The 26,666-nt window shown below is 38.7% G+C and overlaps 1 protein-coding gene across 1 annotated transcript in view; it reads right to left on the reverse strand.

The window, feature by feature from the left end:
- DPP10 (dipeptidyl peptidase like 10) overlaps positions 1 to 25,268 on the reverse strand; it is a 630,338-nt gene extending 605,070 nt beyond the window's left edge. The window contains exon 1 of the mRNA XM_057745327.1: positions 25,197 to 25,268. Within this exon, the coding sequence (XP_057601310.1) occupies positions 25,197 to 25,268 (72 nt within the window). The remainder of the gene's footprint in view (positions 1 to 25,196) is intronic.
- Between the last annotated feature and the right edge of the window lie 1,398 nt (positions 25,269 to 26,666).

Raw genomic sequence — 26,666 nt, forward strand, 5'->3', positions numbered from 1 at the left:
AACTAGATTTTTTTTTCCCTATGGGTCTTTCACTAACAACAACTTACCCACTAAATCCACTAAACCTAAAATTGCCCTCCTACTTTCATAATTTTCACAATGTGTGTGTATATATATATATAATCACAAACATATATATACTTTCATATATCAAAAAGTATATATATATACTTTTCATATATATTGCATATATAAATATATATACTTTCATAATTTTCACAAATATATATATATATATATATATACTGGTGGCTCCCAAATTTATGTTTTCTTCCATGTGTTTTTCAAGACTTAATCTCAGCTCATCAATGCCCAAAAGTATCTCAAACTGCATATATCAAAAACAAACTTCTTAGCTGAACTTGTTTCTCCTCATGTATTCTAAGAGTCTTCACATCACGTCCCTAAGTCAATAAAGTGAAAAACCTGGGAGGCATTCTGGACTCATGCTACTCCCTCAAAGTAGTTCCGTACTCAGATATCCAGCCCTGAAAATGTATCATCCTACTTGACTCCCAAGCCCTGATAAATTGAAACTACGCGTATTTTCAAACTCTTTACTCTGTTCGCTCCTTACAATCAGGATTTTAGCCCAGGCGCTTTGTTATCTCATCTGAACTTTGTTGGTGGCCTCTGGCTAGACTCTTCACCCTAGGGCGTTACTACTCTAAGTCCATCCTAATGCTGCTACCAAATGAAACATCTAAAATTGACCATGAGAGTCACCTGTTTAAAGCACTCCAACAGTCTTCCCATCTTCTAGGGAACTGCCTAAGCTGCTGTGAATATCCTGTAAAGACAATGATTTCTAGGACATGGTTCTTCCATCCTCCAGCCTCATCACATACCACTACCTTGAAATTTACATGAAAGTCACATACAATTGCTTGTAATTCCTCCATAAGTACCAATTGGGATCTATACACTTTGTGAACCATGCTGTCTTCTTGAAATAATCACCATCCCCCACTCCCTTCTTATCCTGCCTCCACTCCTGCTTTAGGTCTCAAGTCAAAAGTGATCTTTTTTGGGATGCCTTCTTTGACTCCCTTCCACTACAACACCAAAGGATGAGCTGAGCAAAGCTCTTACAAGGGGCCTGGAGCATTCACTGCACACTTTGTTACATTCACCAAACCACTGCACTGGTCTGTTTCTGCCTTTTTTTTTCACTTTAGGCTCTGAGAGCTCTATTACATCTTCTTCAAAACTGTAAATCCAGTAATTAGCACAGTTCTGGGTGCAACATGTTCTATCCGTGTGTATTTGTTGCCCCAAGCATATAAAGTACACTATATTTTCTCTATGTAGAAATATATTCATGAAAAACTGAGTTTACAAGTAAAATAGAACCAAGCAAGGAGAACTAAGGCCAGGAATGAAGAAGAGAATAAAAACAATGGAATTACTGAGTGGTAAGAGAGAAAGAATAGGGGAAGAAAAAAAGAATTTTTCTATTCACTTGCAAAAGAATTAGAAAGAATTAAGTTAATATAATGGGCTTTTAAGAAATTCAACCAATTAATGAATTTTGTTAAGTTCACAACCAATACAATAATGTGGGGTGTATTTATTGTGAGGTAGAGGTGGCGGGGAGTTGCTCTGTTACGCTGTAATCAGCTTTATTCCTGAAAGTAATTTTAACATTTTTCACAAGAGGGGAGTAGACAATTCCTGGAGAACTCCAGTAGAACACACTTGCATTACGATCTATACTAATAGGTTTATAAATACATTAATTACCTCTAAATACGGTGACCTTGTCCAGATTATATCCCTTTGTTAAAATTAGCTTCCTGGAGTTCCTGCTACACTGAATTAGAGTCACATCCATCCATGCCCAATTAAATAACATTAAATATCTATATTTATGCTATTTTCCTTTTGGTTTGTTAATCATAACTCTAAAATATTCCATGCATTCTTAATGCAATTTTCTTCAGAAATTAACAAACTTGCAGCTTTAGTATAAATTGACATAAATTTAGAATATTGCTCACTAAAAACTTAAATTTTACATACTTTTTATTTTTGAAAATATCCATCATTTTTAGGACTCTAGAAATAATTTTTCTGCATAATGAATTTCATAAAATGGTGAGTTAATATTTATGAGTTCTTTTTTAGTTCATACTCTTTCATAATACTTTAAAACTTTTTGTCATTTCATTTATTTCTTTTTTGAAATGCTCTACATATATGCTAATGAGTGTTGAAAATTTTAAATTCTTGACTTTTCCACTCCCATTAATACAATACAGTTCCGCCTCCAAAGTTTTTCAACCAAATCATAGGCTCCTGTAATTCATTGTATGCTTATAGTCTAAAAGTTAAAAACCAAACAAGAACAACAACAAAAAACTACCTATAAAAGCAAGCCACTAGAACAAGCCAGTTAATTTGCTGTTAATTCTAAGCATGGGATACTTTTAAAACAACGTCCTAGTGTTTATAAGAGTTCAGAACTCAAAAGTTATAAACCAGCTGTGATATATTTCATTTTGTAATCCTGATCTAATTCTAAAAATAAAATTATCAAGCAATTTTATTTTCCTACTATAACTTATTTCAATATTTGACTAACATACAACAAAAGACTACTATATAAAATTTAATTTTTCTCAAGCAGTGATGAAACTTCGCAATAAAGCATCCTTTAAGGTTTACTTTGACTTCCTCTTGCGCATTACTAAAAACTGTTATTCATTTTTCTTAACTCTGTTTTGCAGAAAATACATTACTAGGATAATAGCTTCTACCAGATTATCCTGTTTCATTGCAATTACTTCAGGCAACCTGCTGTCACCTGTTGCAATTCAGAGATTCCCACAATATGTGAGGCTGCAATGTTTACATTAGGATATCTATCTCTTTTACAAATGTTTGAAACTGTACTGGGCGAAGAGATAAATAGCCCCCTTTCTTATCTAACATTTATTAATATCCGAGTACTTCAAAGACCAATACTGGCCTGGGCCATTAATTACAGCTGACTTGGCTTTGCCTGTTATACCTCTGCCACATACGACTTCTGTACAGGTGTGATAAATGGGAGCATTCCTGGAGGGCAGCCTCCAAAGAGAATGCTACCCTTGTTGAGTTCCTGGTTGCTACCGCCATCATCTTATAAAGTCCAAGAAACTGAAGAAATCTGACTTCACACACATCATCCACAGATGTTCACACTTTTCTCTCCTTTCTCTTTCTTTTTGAAATTTCCTCTTCTGCTACCCTATTCCATGCAATCCAGCCTGGTCAGCTCAGCTGCACCGTTAACCTCATCAGGCAGCATGAGAATTCCTCCTGATAAACCATAATTTGGTGAAAATAATAATAATAATAATAATGGCTAAAGACTACATCATTCTGATGACGGGGCATGAGTTTAAAGTACTGCTTCCTTTTTGATGTCCCTCAGGATAGGCCTTACCCTTGGGGCCACTATCCTTTTTACTAGGTTTTATAGACTTTCATTTGCTTATTCAAAAAAGTCATTGAGTTGCCTATTCTCTCCCCCTACCTGAACCTCAAATCCAGGGATACTTACTGGATTTGAAGTTCAAACTAGTGTGGTTCACTCACCTGTCAGTGTAGCTTGTGCTCCTGGCCACCTGGTTACCCAGGAAGTCTCCAGCACAAGCCCCTCCAGCCTGCTACCCTCTGGATTCTATTTCTCCCAGACCCGTTCTTCCAAGTTTCTTTAACACTCTCTTGACCTAGCTTTTGGAGCTCTCGTCCTGCTGTGCATCATCTCACTCTAGATTTTTTCCTGTGAGATTATATAACGAAAGGCTAAATGTTCATTCCACTTGTCAAAATGAGTTCTCCTAGGCCTCATTAGCCCACCCTGCCTAGTACCCTTAAAGTGATCCACAAATTGGGAGCTATTATAAATACTAATCAGCTTAATAAAGACTACCCTGGGCCCCTCTTCTAAATGCCAGACTCTGTTCTCTTCAAAGCATTTCTACCACAAATGCAAATTCACAAAGGTTTTTGAAACCTCCTCGTTGATAATTCCAAACTAACAAAGCCCAGTCCCTGCCCTTAAGAGAATTAGCTATTTGGGGACTTCCCTGGTGGTGGTGGTTAAGAATCCACCTGCCAATGTAGGGGACATGGGTTTGATCCCTGGTCCAGGAAGATCCCACGTCACGGAGCAAATAATCCCGTGCGACACAACTACTGAGTCTGCGCTCTAGAGCCTACGAGCCACAACTACTGAAGCCTGTGAGCCTAGAGCCCGTGCTCTGCAACAAAAGAAGCCACCACAGTGAGAAGCCCACACATTGCAACAAAGAGTAGCCCTCGCTCGCCGCAACTAGAGAAAACACACGCACAGCGACAAAGACCGAACGAAACCAATAAAAATAAATAAATATTTTTTTTAAAAAAAGAGCGATGTAGCTATTTGGAGAGAGACCACTAAACAGGTATGTTCAGAGTATGATAGAGTTGAGAAAAAGGTTCTGAAGGCCTTATAACTGGAGGGCACTTAGCAGAAACCACCAAGACAGGAATGCTTAAAATGCTACATATAACTTTATTCCCAAGGACCACATGTCAGAATCACTTTAAAAGAATAGGGTTTGTTTGTTTTTTCCACAGAGTTTGGAGTGCTAATAGAAGAACCTATCTCTAAGAAATGGAAGAATTCGTACATGGCATTTTGGGGGTAGAATGATATCATACTATAGCAGTGGATAATTTTCTCTATTTCTTTTCTGCTCTCAGTAAGAAAGAGGGGCTTAATATGTGGTCAGAGCAAATTCTGCAGGATTTAGGTTATCATGTCAAGAGAACTCTTCAAGAAAGTTATGATTTTTCCTTCACGTGTGCGTGTGTGTGTAAAATTTTCAAAAGTGGTCCACGTGATATAAGCCACACTACTTACTCGTCTTGAATGGTAAAGTTTACCACTAGGGCCATCTTGGTTTCTACATTTCCATCTCCCTGAAAAAATGAAGGAAGATGAATATGTAAAGCAGTATCTCAAGCAGAATAGGTAGAATGGAGGACTGGAGAGCACAAGAAAGAACTTTCCATCACTCAGGGATATAGGGGTCTTCTGAGATGGCCTCCCCACCTTCTTCCTTAGTTAAATAACTCTTGCTTGATCCATGGGGTAAATAAAGGAGAAATGCACCATAAATAGGGACATACACCATAGACAGGTGTATCTATACTTGCACTGAAGTCCATTTTTAAAAGTTATACCACTGAGAACAGGATGCTTTTCATGTACTTTTAAGGTCTAAGGAGGCGGACAGGTACAATTTTTTTTAAAATATTCCACAGAGAATGATGTTGCATTCCTGAGAACCCCAAAGCTTTTGTTCCTGGATCATTTTCTGCACATGTAAAAAAGCTCCCTTTTTTATGTGAAATCTTTGGAACCCCATCAATCCCAGCTTAGCTGCTTCTTCCAGCATGAAATGTGGCAACAGAAAATATTTCACAGTGGCAGAATTCATTAAAGTAATTATTACGTATCTCAGAATGAAAGTATCTTTTTAGCCATCATAGCCAACTTCTGTGTACAATGTTGTCTATCATGTACACCTTCTCAGAAGTCTAGATACATATTTTACTTTACGCCACCAAATTACTCTAGATGGTCACAATTTCCCTGAAGTTAAAAGCTTATTTAGAACATGCCATATTTTCAACCAAACAGTACACTAAATTTATTCCGCAATAAATATATTTCATGACTATATCTCGATAAAGGTGCTTATTTTATATCTATTTCTATTTTTAAGTGAAAATAACAAATTCTTATCCTTTTAAGTATCGTTGCATTTGAAGGACTGTTTTCTATTAATTATAACTTGCCTTCACATTCTAAAGGGGTGTACATTGATGGACTATGGCCAGATACAGCACTGATACCATGGCATCACTGTTTTTTTAATTTTTATTGACACTGAAGCCTTTCTTCAAATTCCTAGTTTGATCCTGACCCCCTAAAATTAAGAAGTATTATGAATTTTTTAATTGAAGTAAAACTGACTTACATTAGAGTAGGTTCAGGTATACAACAGTGATGTGGTATTTTCATACATTACAAAATGATCACCACAATAAATCTAATTACCATCTGTCACCATACAAAGACAGTACACAGTTTTTGACTATTTTCCCCACATTTTACATTTCATAGCCGTGACTCATTTATTTTGCTGCTGGATGTGTGTACCTCTCAATCTCCCTCACCTATTTCACTCATCTTCCCCCTCCCCTCTGGCAACCAGCAGTTTGGTCTTTGTATCTCACGGCATCACTTTCATTCTTATAATATTTTTCATCATTTAAACACCTTTAAGTTCTCCACATGCTCATACAGTGAATATTTATACTCAAATACAGTCCTGTTGTATTTACCAGCATCATTTGAGTCTGTGGTCGTTTTGAAATGATTGCAAATACCTTACACACCTCTAATGGAGATAAGGATTTTTTCTCCCTTTGTTAGTTGGGTCCACCATGTGTCTTGCTTTAACCAATAAAATGTGGCAAAGAGAAGCTGTATAACTTCTAAGTTCGATCATTAAGAGATCTTAATTTCTGCCTTCGCTGCTTGAAATGTTCCCTTTTGGAAGACAACTGACTGGCAAGAAGGCCAAGCTATCTGTGCGGAGAGAGAAAAAGGCCATGTGAACACGTCCCAAGGTATCAGACACATGAGTGACAGCTTCTTGGCCCTTCCTCCTAGCCTAGCTGCTGGTTGAATTAGTGACACCACAGGGGACATGCGAGCGGCCACCCAGCCCTGCCAGGATACCTGACCAACAGAGTCGTGAGAAATAAAGCAGTTGCTGTTTTAAGTCACCAAGTGATGGAGCTATGGGTTATGAAATCATAGACAATTAAAACAGAATCTTTCCTTTGTGACTTAAAAAAAAATAAAAGCTGCTCATTTTAAGTATTTTTGCACCAAAATGTTTGTCCAAAAATTATTTTTCAAGGTCTAGGATAAAAAGAACAGATGTGCCTTACAAGGTCTTGATGTAAAGCAGTGACATGTTGGAAAATGGCGTTGACATGTTCCATATTCACAAATCAAAACAAAGGTGAGATGTTTCTGCTAAGTGATACACATGTTCAAGACAAGAAGGATTTTTATTTATTTCTGTATCCCCTCCTGTCTCTTTACTTAAAAAAGAATGAAAAGAAGGAAGGAAGAAAGGGAAGGAGGAAGGTAGTTTATTGTAAGGAAAAGTGCCTGGGGTTACCCTCAGACCTTCCAAAGTAAACACTTAACTCTACACACACTGAGGTGAATAGGCAAAAGCATCCCTTCATTCAGAAGAGCTTTTATTTGGAGCCTAATGCTGGATGCCTATATACATATGTATTTCTACTGACAGGATGATAAAGTTAGATTGTGCTGGGGCAAAACTTCAAATTCATCCATTGGCTATGTCATGAGATTCTCATGGTAGCTAGGGAAACAAAGGGTTTGGTTAGCCACCTAACACACTGACATCCCAAGGGCCAGGAGAATCCTGACTTCCTGGTTATCTGCTCTTTCTCGCTATAATCATATTATCTGACCTAAGATATCCAGGTTAATCTCTAAAAGCAATAGATCTAACAAGAGATGCTGGATTAAATGCATGGAAGGGTTTATTCCTCATGATAAAATCAAACAGTACTACTACCCAGTCTTCGTGCATGAACATGTAATAATTAACTCATTAAGACATTTTAAGTCATATTTATTCACTTAGTATGAAATCAGGAATTCTTCTCGCATTGTTCCATATACCTTTTCTGACTAGGTCATTTAGAGATCAAGAAAAATGAATGATGAAAGCTCTACTTGATTTCTATCAATGTACCCCCTAAACCGTGCCCCCATTCTCCTAATATCCCAAGGATATAATATAATCTCCTAATATCCCATCAAGAATCAGTGCCTGTTTTGAACTCTAATAAATGCCTCCTGTTTAGTAGTTTGACTTTCCAGGACCATTAGAAACGAAATGCTTTTTCCTAGTGTTTAAAGATTACCTGCCACCAAGTATGACCTACCATAATTCAGGAAGCGCATTGTAAAAAATTGATTTTTCTTTAAAATTTTTCAGAGAAAAGGAGTTATTTGATTTTAAATAGCTCTGTAATCTTTATGGAATCTTAAAAGAAATTTTAAAACTTTGTTTTCCGTATTGTTAAGAATAGTTTAACTAAATCTTCCCCCTGTGAAAGTGGTTGGAGCCTTGGAAAACCTGGTCATCCTTAATGGGCCAATAAAACATTTCATCACTACCGTTTTTCTTCCTGGTGTGTTTGTTAATAATTTTCAATACTACTTGGTGGAACAGAGGGGAATGTTTTGACCGAATAGATAACTTCTGAGTTTGAAATGGCTCTTAGCTTCTTCATTATATGAGGTTGTAAGGACATAAAAATTCATGGATTTATAATTTATTAAAGTAACTTTTTCTTGAAAATAAAAAAAAAAGATTCTGCAAAGGCCAAGGTCTTCCATCTCTCCCTCAATTATAATCATTCTCTTTCCTCTTCACTAGGAGAATAAGTTAACGGCGGCTGACAGCAACGTATAGCATTTTTAGGCTAAATAAGAGATGAAAATGAAGTATAGTACACTCCTTAAAGAGATGCCTCCCATTTCACAAATTAGGTTAAACTCCTAGGATACAAGAAAATGCAAGCATGACATGTATTCATCATCATGTATTGAAAGTTCCCATATTACTTAATAAAATTACAGGAAACAATATTTTCACAGCGCTGGGTCCTGTCCATTGGCAGAGTTTATGCTTCATGGTACCATTCATTCGTCTAGTAATATAAAAATTTCCTCATTGTTACAGAAAACCCATGGTACTTTAAAAATGCTATATTAAAATTTCTAAATATTATCTTATTTCCTTAACATGAGTAACTTATTGGATATAAATCTGTCTTTAATAACACAATAAACGTCCCTTTCCTTTCATTTATCCACTGGGAATTGGTCAATAATTATCTGAGGTTTTTAGAACATACAATTGCTGGCACTTATTCCTGAGTCTAATGCTTGAGGTGAGGAGAACACTATTCTCTTTTCAAAGTATTAAAAGAATCTAATTAATACATATAGACCAAGGTTATAGAGATAAAATATACATATACATAGATGTACAGCACTGAAGCGAATGCCAACAAGTTAAATACTTTAATTCCAGTTTCACAAATGAGGAGCTGAGGTTCAGAGAGGTTAAGAGCTCCCCCAGATATCACAGCTGGTAAACAGAGAAAACATACATAGCATAATAACCATCAATTGCTTTCCATTATTAAATCGAGGTGAAATGATTTATTAAATATTTAAATCATAGTGAGTGATATAAATGATAGTAAATGATTTACTGTGTGTGGCTGATCAGAAAAGCATACTGGCTATTTGCCTTTAGAATTCACACTCTCATGGCTCCACTAGACAATTTCTTAGGTGTTTAGTGAGTACATATTTTATTTCACTGATTTTGATGTTTGAACTAAGTGAATATGTTATTCAGAAATTAATGAAGAAGACCATGTGCTTTGTTTACAATCAAGAAAGACAAAGATCGACTCAGTTAACATTGGTCACTGAACTAAAAATGACAAGAGAATTCTACAAAGTAAGGCTTAGATCTGACACTTAGGTTGCTGAAAAACCAGGGTGAAAGCATTCACCCTTTCATTCATTAAAATAATGAAGCCCATGTGTTGCTCAAGGTTACTGTGAGAGACAGGAAAGACAATCTTGTTTTTCTAAATTGCAAAGTTTACACACACACCCCATATCCTACAGTGCTCATCATTTTTTCACTAATAAAGAAGTAGACAAAAGATACCTATCATGTAAAAGACACTAAAATTAGCTATGCCTAATTTTAAAGTTGGTTTCATATATCACACAAACTGAAATATACATTTTGGACATGGAAGAGTCATTTTTATGTTTTAAAATATTCTGAGTAAACATGAAATTATTCATGGTTAATATTTTCAAGGTAAATTACATTTGTCACAGAACATATAGAAGACAGGAGCCATGCTCTTAGCTCATTGACTGACACATTAGGTACTCACCAAACACCTAAGAAACTGTCTAGTAGGGCACACGAGAGCATGGGCTCCAGAGGTAGACTGTCAGGGTTCAGACTCTGGTTCTGCCACTCTGGTTCTTGGAAATCTCTTAACTCTCCAAACTGCAATTTCTCATTTGCAAAACTGGAATGAAAGTAATATCTATTACCTAGAATTATGGTGTGTAGCTCTAGTCAAACTACTTTACCTCTCTGTCTCGCAAATTCCTCATTTTAAAAATAAGAATGACAGTACGAACTTGCAGAATTCTAAAGGGGATTATTACTGTAATGACCAGTGGAACTACCGCTACTACTGTTATCTGTGGAAAAGAATCAAATATGATTTACTGATCAACCACACAGCAAATTATGGCCTCATTTTGATAAAGGAAAGCAACTGATACTTATTATAATATATATGATTGTGTGTAACCAAAAGATAACTTCTCTAATTACTAGCTGTGCTACCTTGGAAATCTCTTAACCCTCCAAACTGCAGCTTCTCATTTGCAAAACTGGAATAAAAGTAATATTTATTATACAGAGTTATGGTGAGGACTAAATGATATATAGGCACTGGACCATTGCATGGTATATATGAACAGTACTGAAAACATTAGCCACTGTCAGTGATAATAAAAATGCCAAATTACTTTCCTTTTATAGTTCTAAAGTTACTTTGTAACTTTGCTACAGGCCCATCAGAGTTATCTTCTATGACAGATGTCAGCCTGGGCAAAGCCATAAATTAGAATTCAAGAATCACTGTGCTGAGCAGTAAAGTTTTACATAGAGTGTGGTCCAAAGACTAGAATTATAAATGCAAAATCTTGGACCCTATTCCAGGTTCACCAGGTTAGACTTTGCTTTATACCAATATCTCCAAATGTTTCACATGCACGTTAATATTTAAAAAACACAGGTCTAGAAATAAGTGTCTAATACAGTAACTCCTAGTTACATCTGGCTATTTCAGCTTAAATTAATTAAAATTAAATGAAATTGAAAATCAGCTGTTCAGTGACACCACATACAATTCACATGTTCAATAACCACATGTGACTGGTGTCTATGATACTGGAAAACATATATAGAAGCTTTTTTACCATTCCAGAATGTTTTATTGGACAATGCTGATCTAGAGCATCTTTCTTAATACTTGGTAGGATATTTTCTATAGGTAGGAAAAGATATTTTAGGAAAATAAGTCTCAATAGGCCATTAAGATTGTTTAAACCCTTAATTTTTCACCAAACCCCTTTATACATAGTACAAAAATACTCATTTAAACTTATCTTTTTTTTCACTCAGATCAAAAAACTGAGGGTCAGTTAAGGGGAGTGGCTTGTCCCATGTGCAGGTGATCATTCTCTCCTGGGATTCCCAGCCCCATTTTTATGTTTATTTCCTCCTGCCACCACCCCCTCACAATCATAAAGTCCTCATTTCCTCTTGCCCTGGATATCACGTCTCAAGACACAACATACCAAGTCACCATGGCATATCAAATAAATACAGTTAGACATAAATCATGACCACCTCCTGCTCAGCCTTAAAGTAAAAAGACCAAAGGGAATCACGGTGGAATTCAGACATATGCACACAGATGAGAAGAGGTTTCTCTTGACTGGCAGTCAGGAAAGTGAGGGACAAGGGAAGGAAAACTCAGGATATATCTTAAATCAGACTATGTAGGCGGCTATAGTATCTCTTGCTTCCAAAGGGCAGCACTGTTTTTGTTTGTTTGTTTTTAATTAGCTCCTCAGGTTTTGCAGATAAGCAAACAAAGGCTCAGAATAAAATACTTGAATAGATGTCACATGGCTAGGAATTTTCAAAGTTGAAATTAAACCCAGAATGTATCATTTTGAAATTAATTTCTTCTAGTTTTAGTGAGATATAATTGACATAACATTGCATAAGTTTAAGATGTATGTCCAGCATAATGATTTGATGCATGTATGTATTGCAAAATGGTTACCATAACAAGTTTAATTAATATCCATCACCTCATATAGCTACAAATTTTTTTCTTGTAATGAGAACTTTTAAGATTTAAACTTTTAGCAGCTTTCAAATATACAATACAGTATGAACATAGTCATCATAAAAAAAAAAACAAATAAAACAAAAACAAAAACAAAGGGCAGCTCTGAAAGCCACCATTCCCAGGAACTACTACCACTTGATCTGCATTTTATTTTGCTAAATCCTCGAGAATGGCTTTTCACCTCCCTGTGTGCAATTATTCTACTTCATCTTCTCCACAGAGAGCTATTTGAAATTATCAAACTGTTCTCTTCCATCCTTCAAAAACACCTGGACCATTTTGTTGGGATGAACCCGACAAGCAGGGTTGGCTGACTGGCTGCATTCCAGAACTTTGCTGGTAGTGAATCAGGTCTGACATTTGAAGCTCCACAGGGCTTGTAGAAAGCTATGATAAAATTGCTTAAGAAGTTGATTGCAACATCAAGTGTAGACCCAGACTGCACCATTTTTGTAAGGTCAGGGATGTTAAGAAAATTTTTGAGAACTTGGAAATAAAACATATATATGATTGCATGTCTATCTTTCTAACGTCAAGACTGGAGAATTTCTAATCAACCCACACAAGGATTACACAATTTTAGGAGAATGTATCTTTTTTAGACTTACCAGAGATCCAAAGTCTGTAAAGTTAGATGTTAACTGTAGAAGAGAGATAAGTTACAAAAAATTTCTGTCTGCTATAAAAGATAACGACAAAGGTTATAATTTAAATGCCCTATTGGATATTAACCAGTTTGGGATCTAATATTGCAAACTTTGTATGCCATTATTTTCCTGGCTACATAAATCTCTGTTCCTCAGATGCTTTTTAAACCAGCTTTACCGTCTTGTTGGTTCCTTTATTAATAAGTTAAATCCTGACATATGTTCCCTATATATTTATATGAGAGCCAGGATTTCTTACTTGATAGGGATCAACGCTGCTTTACAGATGATATATAATCTCCAGCGTATCTTCCTATTCTCTGCCACTTCATCTGAGAAATGAGAAACTGCAGAAAATCGAGGCTTCACATGACCATTACACATCTGACCACCTGCTCCTTGATGCTTCCGGATAGGATCGATATATAATAGATCTAATCTTATTAAACCTACTGCCTGGAAAAAAAATTTAAATTAAAAGAAAAACTTTGAAACCAGGTGGAACCTGACCATGTTAATTCTCATCCACTTTTACTTCATCTGATGACAACACAGACAATCAGAAACGACTTGTATGATCCCATGAGTGAGTGAATCTCCTACCAACTCCCAGCCTAGAAGTGGGGAGCTCTGGTTTCTATTCTACTCTGGTTTCTAAATTTATCAGTGGGTATGACCTCGAACAAGTTATCTTTTATCATTCTTAGTTGTCTTTTCCATAGACCAGGTTACACAATCACCATAGTTAGTTCTAAGACCCTTTTAAAAGCATCACATCTCTTACAGGGGCACAACTGAAGGAAAATTAGATTATACTGTTTAAAACTCTCAGAGTCAGAAATAGGGACACATAGAGCTTGTTACTAATAATTACTATCTATGGATTTTATGCTGGCAATCTGGCTATTAGTTCCCACGCTCAGGTCATATAATATGTAACTGCAGCATACCCATAAGAATGGCTATTTTCTCCTCAAAGTTGGCTTTAAATGTAATTCAGCAAACAGTAATGATAGCAGTTCCATGTTGTCATATTTACTTAATTGTTGTATCACCTATATAAGCTCTTGGTACTTTGTGACCTCTCTGAAACACCTTTACTTGATACAGAGTGACTCCTTCTGGAGTTTATATAACAATTATGGGCTTGTTATGTTGCATAGCTCCAAACCAGCAATTTTACATCATGATGCTTTTGTACAGAATTTCCCCTTAACTAAAATTGCCTTGTGTGACCAATAAGCAATACGAAGCTGACATTTCTGAGCCCAAGCAGCTAATCCTAGATTATATTTACCTATTTTCAAATATTTGCACCATCTGTGATTCTATATTAATTTTTTTTGGATTCACCATTACAGCTTAAGGACTGTAGCTCTGAATAGGAATGAAACGGCGTTCCAAATGTAGAATGTATCATAAGCATGAGAAGGCTTTTAACCATGGAATGGAGGGAAAAAAACCAAGAAAGGCAAATCCATATTCAGTTCACCTTCAGAATGCAAACTGTTGATTTTTCTGCACTTATAAAGAATATAAAAATAAATGGATGCCATATATTTTACTGACCAACTCCTAATCCATGTTTGCTTTGGAGCCAGGAGGAATCCATATAATCTCCATGTCAATAAAAAAAAAAATAAGAGTTGAATATTAAAGTTGCTCTGTGAAGGAAGCCGGAAAGAGAAAAACAAATCCCATATGCTAACTCACATATATGGAATCTAAAAAAAATGGTACTGATGAACCCAGTGACAGGGCAAGAATAAAGAGGCAGATGCAGAGAACGGGCTTGAGGACGTGGGGTGGGGGGTGAAGGGGAAGCTGGGACAAAGTGAAAGAGTAGCACTGACATATATACACTACCAAATGTAAAATAGATAGCTAATGGGAAGCTGCTGCATAACAGGGAGATCAACTCGATGATGGGTGATGACTTAGAGGGCTGGGATAGGGAGGGTGGGAAGGAGTCGTGGGAGGGAGGGGATATGGGGATATATGTATAAATACAGCTGATTCACTTTGTTGTACAGCAAAAACTGGCACAACAGTGTAAAGCAATTATATTCCAATAAAGAGCTTAAAAAATAAAAAATAAAAATAAAAAAATTAAGTTTCTCTGAAGTTTAATCAAAGTAACAGAGAAAAAAGCTTAAAGCTGGAACATCCAATCCAATGAAACTTGACTTCCCATCCCTTTGCCACTGTCTGGTAGAGCAATCCAATACACATTAACAACAACAGCAACAAAAAGCACAGCCATTTTTAGCACCCCCTGGTTAATCAGCATATCTCACTGCTACTCCTCAGAACACTCCTGCAACGTAAGCATCATCCCATTTCCAGATGAAGTATTAAATTCAGAGAGAGACTGGGTAACTTGCTCAAACTAGTAAGCAGAGTTTAAACTGAGGTTAAATGAATAGAAAACCATAGTTCTTTCCACTAAAAAGAATTCCATGTGACTCAAAACTACTTCTTATTTATTTATTTATCATATGAAAGTTTCTCTGGTCTGCTATTAGAACTTGGGACTCTGACAAAATTACCACAGCTTCTAGAAACAGCCCTGTCTTCTAAGAACTCCAGCGAGTCAGAAGCCAGTTGTTTCTACTAACTTATCAAGAAAGCTCTAAAATTCACCCTTGTGCTTTCTAGAGTGCCTAAGTGCACCCCTCCTTCTTTCAAAAGGGATTCATCCAATCACTTGTCTATTCATCATTGAATTGCAATTTCAACTGCTGAGTGTAAAGATCAACGGGTCCTCTTTCATGCTGAGGGGAAGAGAAGAGGTTTGAGAATGCCCATGTCTTCCTGTACAGTGAGAGGTGCTGTCATTTCCTTGGAACCGTACATCTCACAGTTTACTTTCAGGATGGCTTTATGGCACTGGGGTAACTTCTTGCCATGGCAAGTTAGAAAAGATGTATATGTGGTTCCGTTAAGTTTTGTTGCCAGGTGCCGAAAGTATAAGTACCACTGGCCCAGAACCAATACATCACACTGGAGAAACCAAGAAATGTCAAGTGAGTTTTGCCTACAGATTCAAAGCTTTTAAGACCTTTAATTTAAAAATCAAATTTTACTCTGATATCAAATGCTAAGGAAGGTATATATGCACCAAGAAACTATCAAATACTCTATATCAATAGCTGACTGTGGCAGCATGACACACAAAAAATGGCCATTGGTGAAAAGACCAAAAATCAATTACTGCTTCTGATTCTAACCAACTGTGTGATCTGAGACAGGCCACTCACCACTGCATTGACTATCTCCTGATCTGAAAACAAAGGCATTAGATTCAGCAATCAGAACAGTCTCTCAAAATGTTATCATCATTTATGACTTTATGGCTATTTGAAGGAAGAGTTTGGAAGAGCAAGGCCACTGTGAATATTGCAGTAACTTAGACATCAGGGAGTCAGTCTTGGACAGAAACTGGATCTCAGAAATATAGAAAGGTAGGAAAAACTGGATTTGGATTTGCAGATGACACAGGTGCAAAGGAAGACCAAGGAATCAGAATGACCATCCTATAACACAAGAAGCACTGATTCTGTGAGCAAACAGACATGTGTAAGGATTGGCAGATGCAGAAGAAACCACCCATAATGCCACTGTGGCACTAATGTTGGGTAAACCTCATTTAGAATAATTATAAGCAACTTCCACAGATGTGAACAAGGGTGAGTCTCTTCCATTTCAACTCCAGGTTCAATTCCATTGCCAACGTTGATTGTCAAGAAATGGAATACACGTCATTCATAGGATCAGAGAAAAGAAATAACTTTATGAAGATGATGGATATACCTTCAAAATATATTTTTACAACACTTACATTTTAGAGTATTCTAAAAAGAAACAAACAAGTGAAACGCACAGTCTTTTTCTTTAAAATCACTAAAAGCTAATGGAGTAGATGGAAAATCTATTCATAAATTCATAAATCCCAGCAAATGTAAATTATATGCTAACCTAGCCAAACAAATGACCTATTTCTACATTTGAGAAATTCTACATGAATTTCAGATTTTTCTTTGTGGAAAGACAGGTTCCTAATCCTGGATTCTGTGTCTAAATGAGAAGAATCATTATTCAAGTTTGTGAAACACTGATTGAAAGGGTTGCTTTATTAAAAAAAAGACTTTCTAGCACTTGTTTCAAAATATGTGAAATGGAAAAAAAAAGTCCATGTCTTGCATGCACTGACTTATATGGAAACCTTTCCTGAAGGTGAGATGTGATTAATGGAAGTGTGAGTATCAGAACTTTCACTTACTCCTTTCCTTTTGCAAAAAGTAAACCCACGCACCAATAACAGGAAAGGCCTGCTTCTGCCCTGTATAGGCTTCACTAACGCAACTTTCAGTGGTCTCTCTGGTCCATTAATTGAAAATAAATCGTAGGAGAGCCTGCCATTCAGGTTCAATGATATAATTCAGATTTGTCATATTTATGTTTTCAGAGCAGAGACTTTCCAATGGAAGAAGAAATCGAATCTTCATTTAGATCTCAAAGTGGGGTGGGGATAAAGATAATAAAAATGGCTTGTTTCCTCACTTTTCTTCATTTGCTAGCTTGTAACCTGATACATAGGCTTGTGCATTGACCTGAGAAAAATCGATACATATGATAAATTACAATAACATTCAAGTCAGATATCGTACAGCTTGGCTGGAGAATATACAGACAGCTTGACTTGGCTCTCCCAGATCTGAAGTCAGTTTTAATTATGCTCTTTTCTTAAATTTCAACTCAACATATCATCGGTTCCCATGTGCAAAGAATTTCTAAGGAAATTCAATCATTTCTGGAAACCAAACTTCTGGAAAGAGAATATTAAACCATGAGCACTTCAAAGAAGATCCTAAACAGGTGAGCAGCTAAAAATAGTAGAAATCAGTCTGGTTGTTACAAATTTTTACCTAATGCCTTATAATAAACCAACTGTAAAATACGCAGTATATTTAGATGGTGTCTGTATGTGTGTGTGTGTGTGTGTGTGTGTGAGGTGTGAGTGTGTGTGTGTACATGGTGTGTATACATATGGTAATATATACACACAAACACATATATATTCAGCATTTTTATTAATGTAAATGCAAAATTACCCTTGCAAAAGAATGAAATAATCTTCTCAGATGATTTAGGAGCACAATAGCAATAAGAATAAAAATACTACGTTCTACCTTGGGTCAGATGTCATACAAGCCGCTTCATGCAGATTGTCCCTAACCCTGCCACCCTCCCCATCCTCTTCCTTTAAAGATGCAGGAAAGGTTTTAGAGGGGTGAAATCATTTGGCCAACATTGCATCGTAAAGGGCAAAAGAAGGATTCTATCTGAAATCTGTTGGACTCTGTTTTCAACCCAGTATCATGTTGCCCTCTTCCCCAAAATATAATTAAACCTGAAAATCATTTAGCCATTCCAAAATATACTGTAGAATATAATGTTCTAGTTAACGGAATGAGCATATTATCTGAAAGTTGTTTTAAAAATTATTAATGTTTTCAAAATTTTCAAATAAACCACCGGATGACAAACTTGAAAAGAAAATGAACGTCATTTTTTATTATGTAGAAGACATTACCAAGAGTGCTGTTAACATCAATTACAGTTTGAAATAAAATGTTTATTTTATCAGCTTTAGATACAAGCCAGTTTTCTGTATTTGGCCTGGCAGTGGGTGTTATATTTACCGTTACATATGGGTATATCTGAAACCTTGGAGATTTAGGACAGCTTAATGAAAATGAAACTACAGTAGAAGAGCTCTCTCTTAAGTGTTCCATTCTTTTCACTGAGCCTAATTCCCACCTTCCCCTATTATCCTGGAAATGACAAGCCTTCCTTTGGTTGATATATAATAAATGATAAAAATGTCTACCAGGTGTGTGGGGGGAGGGGGGGGTAGGGCCCTGGAAAACAGGTGTTGTCTAGATGGAGAAAAGTAAATGGAGATTGGTTATGGCCAAAAAGCTGTGGACCGGGTCAAGTACAAACTGTAACACAAGAGCATGCTGGGATTAATCAACACTGAACTGCTGGACTTCTGAAGGCGAGGCAGCATACACTAGGGCATAAACACTTCTAACGTTACACCAAGACATGTTTATGAAGAAGTTTACATTTCCTCCATTGTTTATTTGCCCTTTTTTGGAGCCTTTACAGGTCTTCCAATGGCAAGAGCTCCACCCTTTCCTAGTTGGCATATGTTATAATGTTTCAGTAAGATATGAACTTGATTAGAATGCACAGAGTCACTCAGCAAGTATGAAACTCTATGGAGGTAATTTTAATATCTGGAACATCAAAAATGTTATGTATATTTAAATATTGCATAGGGATAGCTGTAGGAAACTGTGTGTAAAACATCCTTCGAATGCTGTGCCCAATGTTGGGTCACTCAGTCTCAGCCCCAATGACAGTAGGTGCACCCACCCTGGGCTCCTGGTGGGGCTCCAGTGCTATGCACACGCTCCTGCCACAAGGACTGAAATCTCACCTTCTGAGATATTTTTATAAGTCACACCCCTCTTTTCTTCAAACTTCCTCTTTCTCCATGCCAATTACCAATATAACTGCATTACACTGAAAACCATATGCATACTCGGCAGCTAATTCCCGTTAGTGAGCATTAGCCAATGTTTACTTTCAGCCTGGCCCCTTACAGAGTAGGACAGTAAAGAAGTGAGTTTTTTGTTTTTGTTTTAATTTTATTTATTTATTTATTATTTTTTGGGGGGTACACCAAGTTCAATCAACTGTTTTTATACACATATCCCCGTATTCCCTCCCTTCCTTGACTGCCCCCCACCTCGAGTCCCCCCCACCCTCCCCACCCCAGTCCTCTAAGGCATCTTCCATCCTCAAGTTGGACTCCCTTTGTTATACAACAACTTCCCACTGACTATCTATTTTACAGTTGGTAGTATATATATGTCTGTGCTACTCTCTCGCTTCGTCTCAGTTTCCCCTAAGAAGTGAGGTTTGATTGAGTGGGGATAAGGATGTTACCGACTATTTTGAGGTCTGCATTTCTGACAAATCAGGCTCGATTCCTAACCCAATAATATATACTACATTATTAAAATATGTTATGCATGTGCAAATCCATATGTAATCATACACACATGTGTACTAAACAATGCAATATTCAGTAAAATGTTAAAATAATATACCAGCTGTAGGTGACTCAGTGATCCTCTAAGCTTTTTTTTTCCCCATACGCCTGTTCCCAGACTATACATTTAATGAGAACACTTGGTATGAGACAAGCATTATTCAAAAGCTTTTACATATTACTTCATTCAATCCCTACAACAAGCACGTAAAGGATCTACAGTCACCTCTATTCACAGATGAAATACAGAAAATGAGTTATCCTGCCCCCAAAACACAGTAATGACTGGCAGAGCTGAGATATGAACTTGAATCTGTGCTTTCCAGTGCATAACCTATAGACAATAGTAAATAAATACTCCTGGTTGATGGCACTAGAGCTCACAATCCTAGTTGCAACATTCTAGTTTTGTATATGCTACATTGTACCCTGTAAATAAATTTAAGATATGCCTATAAGTACTAAAAGCTTAAAACATTATGTAATCACAAATGATTCAAGGAACGAAAATTTGGAAATAACTTTATTTTTACTCAGACTGCGAGAAGTTTGGTTTCAGTATTTTGTTTCCAATGTAACGCACTTCATAAGATAATGCAACATTAATATTTAATAATACAATTTTCTTTAACTTGTTTTTACATAGTTTAATCTTTCTTAAATGTGCAATTTGCTCAGTCTTTGAAATAAACAGAGAGATTAGAAGCTTATAAGTACGGAATGTTTTGTGGTATGTTCTAAATTCAGGAGATACAATGTCATAAATATACGCAATAAGATATACATAAAATATATGTAATAAGATATTAAGAGATGGTAGGAAATGTATCCTATCTCCTAAGTTATAAAGACTTCTACATAGCACCTATATCAATCTTTCATAACCAATTCCTATAAAGTTCTTCCATCAATAATATACTGTGTATTTTATATTGAAAATTAGAAGTAATAAATCTTCCATTAAATAAAGTTTTTCAACATGATTTCTAAAAGCTATTTTTGAGGTTCTGTGTTAAAAACAATACTTTATAAACTAAACTATAAGATGTTTATGTACTAGTCAGGAAAACATGGAAAAATAACTTTTTTATAATAATTCATTAAGCATAAATTTGAAATTTTTAATCAGGTTTGCTAGACCAAAGTTGAAGTAAAAATACTGAATCCTAATTTCTTTATGAAAACATTTTGGGTTAATATTACCTAAAAGTCCAAAGTAACATAGATATTTTACAAAAGGCATTTCTTGCATTGCATATTTAATTGCAATTCCAACCATGAATTATTTCATCAAGAGGCTGCTATGTGCTTAACTGTAAGAGACTGGATTTCTACCAGAATGAGTATTTTTGTTGTTGTTTGTTTAATTTTTTCTGCATAATAAATGCTGCCTCTGCAGCCAAACAGTTGTTTATAAAAATACACTTTTTAGTCATACTTCAGAAAGTAAGGTTGTGGTTGTGGGTTTTTTCTTATTTGTCTAGTGTTTTTGTTTTTTGTTTTTGTTTTATTTGGGTGTTTAGAGCTGAGAGGATAGTCAAACATTTTAGGAAATACTTTTACCCACTGGATTCAGCAGAAGGGTGCCACCTGGTGGCAATGTGGGCAAATTCTAAACCAGGTCTAATTTTATATAAAAATGTACTCTGTTTAAGAAGCCTTGGAAGTCTCATTATTACCAAGGGCAAATGATACAAATTTTTTTTTAAGTTCCTATGTACTTATCAGGATATATCTGGTCCTTTTTATATTATTTTAATCAACAGAAGAGATATTAAGTTAACTTTTAAATTTCAAGAGATACTATTTACATTTATAGTTGAAGCTTTAAACAAATTATTTTATATTCAAGGTAAATTTGTACACACACGTACATAATATTTGCAATTCTTCTGCATTATGCTAATAGGAGTGTGCTGAACTGTAATTGTGTAGAGGTTAGAAGGTGGAGCTTTAGACTTAAATGAGTTTATTTTTCTTAAATGCCTCAGACTAGGACTATGTCTCATCTCCACCACTTATGAAGTCAAGGTTGATCAAGTTGCTTAGTTTCTTTAAGCCTCTGTATTCTCATCCCTAAAACAGGAATAACAACAAGACCTATCTCAAAAAGTTGCTTTGAGGATCAAATAGAAAAATGCATTCAATGAATGTTACCTTATCAACTCAGAGGACAGTACTCGGCACATGGCAAGCACTCAGGAAGTGATTTCCAAACTTAACAACAAATTACAACTAGCCACTCAAGATTTTGTATCCCTTGATGTAAAATGGATATTGATTATGTTGTGGGAATGACTATTTCTACCCATAGCAAAGCATTTATTTTTAGCATTTTATAAATGTGGAGTGTTATAAAAACAACAGAAGTAACTGTTGTAAACATTTATTTAATCAATGAAGCTTTAAAGGCAAGACTCCTGAGATGATAAAAATATCTCCAGTGATTCAGAACATTAATAAAAATATGCAGTCCCCGTTATTCTTATTGCAGCTGATCCCAGAGAAAGGGCTGCCTCTGGTTTGCACCCTGTGCCAGAGCACATAAGATGAAACAGGGATGCTGAGCTCTCTAAAGGACCACAGCAACAACCAAATTATGTGGTTTGTAACCATTTCACCCAGAGCAAAGACTATGGTCTTCCATGGTGCTATAAGTGGAAATGGGTGTTTGATGGCCTCAGGACAAGGCATCTTTGAGGTTTCATAAAAATCTCTACCACAGAAAGCAAAAGACCTTTCTGGCAACATTCAAAAGCTTAAATCACTCAAAATCAAAACCTAGTAAGTGACTAGCTGGAACACGCCCCCTATTTAACCATTAAGCAGGACTTCATAAAGCTACATTTTTTTAGATAAGTTTATGAATCTTTTTTCCCCCCAGAAATATTGCAGACACTTGAATCAGAATCAGTCACGTCTATATGGAGGTATTATATCTAGGACCACATGAGAGTTGTCTGACAACTGCAGAATTAGAGCACAATGACTAATACGGTTAATAAAAACTTAGTAATCTTAGAAGAAATAGTTTAAGCACTCACAGCAATTGTCCACATCATCTGGTCATCATTTCATATGTCAAGCTTTAGACAAAGAACAGATACATATAGGTATTTTCTTGCAGTGCTTGGAAAACCCCCAATGGGATGCTGCCATGTATATTTCAGTCTTTTTTTCCTTTCACTTGAGAAATGAATCTCTTTCATTTTAACTCAAGCATAATATGTATACCATTGACATTTTAAAATCATGTCAATGCTCAGAAAGGCACTTTAAAAAACTCAGTTAAAACAAGAGTTCTGCAAATGGCCACTCCCTGACTGTTGGAAGTGGCCATAAACAAACATGCACACTAACAAGAGAAGCAACAGATTCAACCTTGAATCTGTGTCTTTATGTGAATTTTAAGTACCAGATTAGTTCTGACGAAAAGCTTTACTGTGCATCTGCAGCTTGTCCACTATTTGTATATACATTTTCAGCTTCTGTGTGCTCTGCTTTGCTTTTTCCTCCCCACTTCCACCATCACTGAACTGTTTGCAGCACCTCAAGTAACCAGCTGGTGTCACAGGTTAGTGAGCAAAGATTTCATGTGGGGACTCTCACCTGACTAATCATTCTTACTGGTAGCATCATTCCAAGAGCAGTAGAGAGGCTCAGTGGCTTGTTGACGAAATTTAAGGGCTGTCAGCCTGAAAGAGGATGTTAAATCCATGTTCCTCTCCTGAAATTATTTTTATAATCTGCTAAACAGTTGTTACTTTGTGGTGCGTGCTGGAGGGAACAGGGAAAAGAGATATAAGGGAAAGGGGCATATAATGTAATACAAATGTTTTCATATTTTCATACTTATCTCAGCGTAGGGAGCAAAGAGGATGGTTTAAGGAAACAAGTGATCTATAAAAACTGCAAGGTTCATCCCAGTAAAGGGAGAGGGAGCTTTAAGGCATTGAGTAATCCTCACCACCTGTGTGAAACATACGTGAGAGACGTGAGAAGGGGAGGGAAGGGGAGAAGAGAGAGGCCACCAGCCAGGAGCGATGACCAGGACTAGAATATGAATAACAGGAGCCCTGGCGTGGCCTCCTCTGCCTCCCCGCCCCTCTGGGCGATCTGGACAGCTCCCCTTCACTAACTCCTCGATGCTTAGAGCATGGGAAGAGCCTAGCCGCTACTGGAGCCTCGCTGTTTGCACCCCTTCACCCACTTCTAGCAATGAGCTAGGAGTGTCCCTGACAGAAATGCGTCGGGCGGCCTTCAACAGTGCACTCGGGGCAAAGGGACCATCTCTGTACCCCGGCGCCTCCGTCCTCCAGCTCCGTAGTATCCGCTGACCTGAGTGTAACCCTCTCGGTTCAGACTCTCCAACTGAGATAAAGGAGACAGCCTCTCCAGCCGGCTCATCACAGCCTCCCGCCTCTTTGCCAGGGCACCTCGGCGCTCCCGACCCTCCAACTTTGGGAAAAAGCGACACCAAACTCCCGAGTTACCCCAAGCCAGGGACACGGACGAGATGGAGATTCACAATACGGTTATGCTACAAATTCCTAAAGACCTAAACAAAAACGGGGTGGCCGGAGCGGAAAGACGGGAAAGGGACTAAAATAACCCTCAGCCAGCACAGGGCATCTCATCTCTGCAGACACAACACATCTGGACCCCACAAATCACTGAAGCCAATATCTTCCTCGTTGCCCCTAATAATGCCTTTTTGCTCCAAGCTCCGTTCCAAGCAGACCACAGATGCGTAGTACACCCTCTTCCCCCACTGTGCGCCCCCGTCCCGGTCTCCTCAAAGGGAAAAATAAAGGAAAGGAAAAACTCTGCCGGCCTAAAGGTCATTTGCCTACTCGGGTAGCTTTGGCCAGCGCTCCTCTCAGCTACGTGAATTCAGGGCTCGAACCCAGCAAGTGGACGCCTCCGGGAGCGCAGCAGTTCCTCCAGCGTGCGTTATTAGCAGCCAAGAGGCCCCCATTCTTTGGCCCCAGCCACCTCTCCCCTCCTCGGGGGCCCGCCCGCTGGGGTTCCCGGGCCACCCCAGCCTTTACCTCTCTCCCCCCTTCCCCGCGGCTCTCCACCTTGCGCATCCTCTCGCCCGGCCCCGGAGCGCACTCTAACTTCCTGCGGAGTCCATGGATGAGCTGAGGAGAGCCTTGGAACTGGGGCAGGGGGGAAGATGGGGAGAGGGAGGCGTGGGAGCCGAGCTCGGGAGGAGGGGCGGGGGGAGCGCGGGTGGGAGCCTCCCTTGGCGGGAGGGCCTGGCCGCCGCTGCCAACTCTCACCTGGTCCGCCGGCTGAGCCTGGCTCGCCCTGGCCCCCGGGGTGGTTTGCTGCTCCTGCTTCATGGCTGTCATCGCCAGCGGCCCGCGTTGGCGCTCACTTCCTCGCGGGCACTTCAGACTCGGGGACCGTCACTTGGCAGCGATCGCATGTCACAGGCGCCCGACGCTCTCCGAATTGGCGGAAGGGAAAGCGGCGGCGACGGGGTGGGGGGAGGGGAGCGATAGGGAGGGGAAGAAGAGCGGCACAACGCAGGCTCCCCCTCGCAGGATCCCTCCTTCGGCTACCGCAGACCCTCTAACTCCCCACTCCCACCCGCCCCCCACTACCCCAAAGCGTAGAGCGCCTTGGAGACCAGACACCACCAAGTGACAAGTTAGTGGAACGGCGAGCGGCGGGCGAGCGGCACCTGACCGCGCTCCAGCGCTGTCTCGCAGTCCCGGAGGAGCCCGGCTCGCATTCTACCGCAGTCCGCGGCCCCCGCCCGCCCCCCGGGGCTCCCCGCGCCGCGCTCAGCGCGCCAGGTGCAGCAGCCGGGCGCCGCGCTCCTGCATTTCCCCAGCAGCCGCAACGCGGGAGAGAGCCCTGCGCCGCGCGCCAGCTCCCCGCACGCGCGACCAAGGCTGCCGGGCTCCGCGGGTGCCCTCACCCCCCCCGCCCCCCCGCAGGCTCCTGCTAAAACCCGGAGAAACGGAGTGCGCGCGTGCAAAGCCCTCGGTGGCTCCACTGGGCATGCTCCAGCGCTCCGAGAAGGCAGAGGACAGCGGGGTGCTGGACGTCCAGAGCCCCTTCCGGGCCATCAGCACCTGTCGGGACCCAAGAGGTTGTCATAGATTGTGACCCGAGGCTTTGCGCCTCCTGATTTGGGTCCATGGACAGGGATCCTTTAGCCTCCACCCTGGATTCCCCTTCTAGTTCTCTGGTTAATAATGCCAGTGGAATTCCTAAAGGTTGAATAAAAACAATAATAACGATACTCTGATACTCACACTTTTTTCTTTTCCTTTTTTTTTTTTCCCCTCTTTCTTTGGACACGTAGAATACCCTTCAAATTTTAAGTTCCTTTGCAGCCTTCCGTTCGCTCAACACAACTCTGCCCCTTTCAAAGTTTGTTTACTGAGCACCCATCGTGTGCCAAACACACTCTCCAAATTCCCTTCCAGCAGGGAGTTTACGTTATAGTGTGCGTACCAGGAGCCTGGAATATGGATACAAATCGAGTCAATGAAGCTCTTTGGAGGCTGAATTCCTGTGAGTATAATAGACAAGGTCCATCAGTTTCAACCATATGCGCTTGCACGTGGCTTTCCGGAGGTGCTAGAAAGGACCCGCCCAAAGCAGATGGGCAACCAGCAGTCCCTGAGTCTCAGGCTCAGGCTGTTGGAGATTGCTCACTAGAGAGAAGGCGGAAGGAGTTAAATATCCGTACGACTGGACTTACAACATAGGTTACGAGGAGCTTTCAGCAGAAG

The sequence above is a fragment of the Hippopotamus amphibius genome, chromosome 8 (assembly GCF_030028045.1).
Source record: "Hippopotamus amphibius kiboko isolate mHipAmp2 chromosome 8, mHipAmp2.hap2, whole genome shotgun sequence".
Classification (NCBI taxonomy): Eukaryota; Metazoa; Chordata; class Mammalia; order Artiodactyla; family Hippopotamidae; genus Hippopotamus; species Hippopotamus amphibius.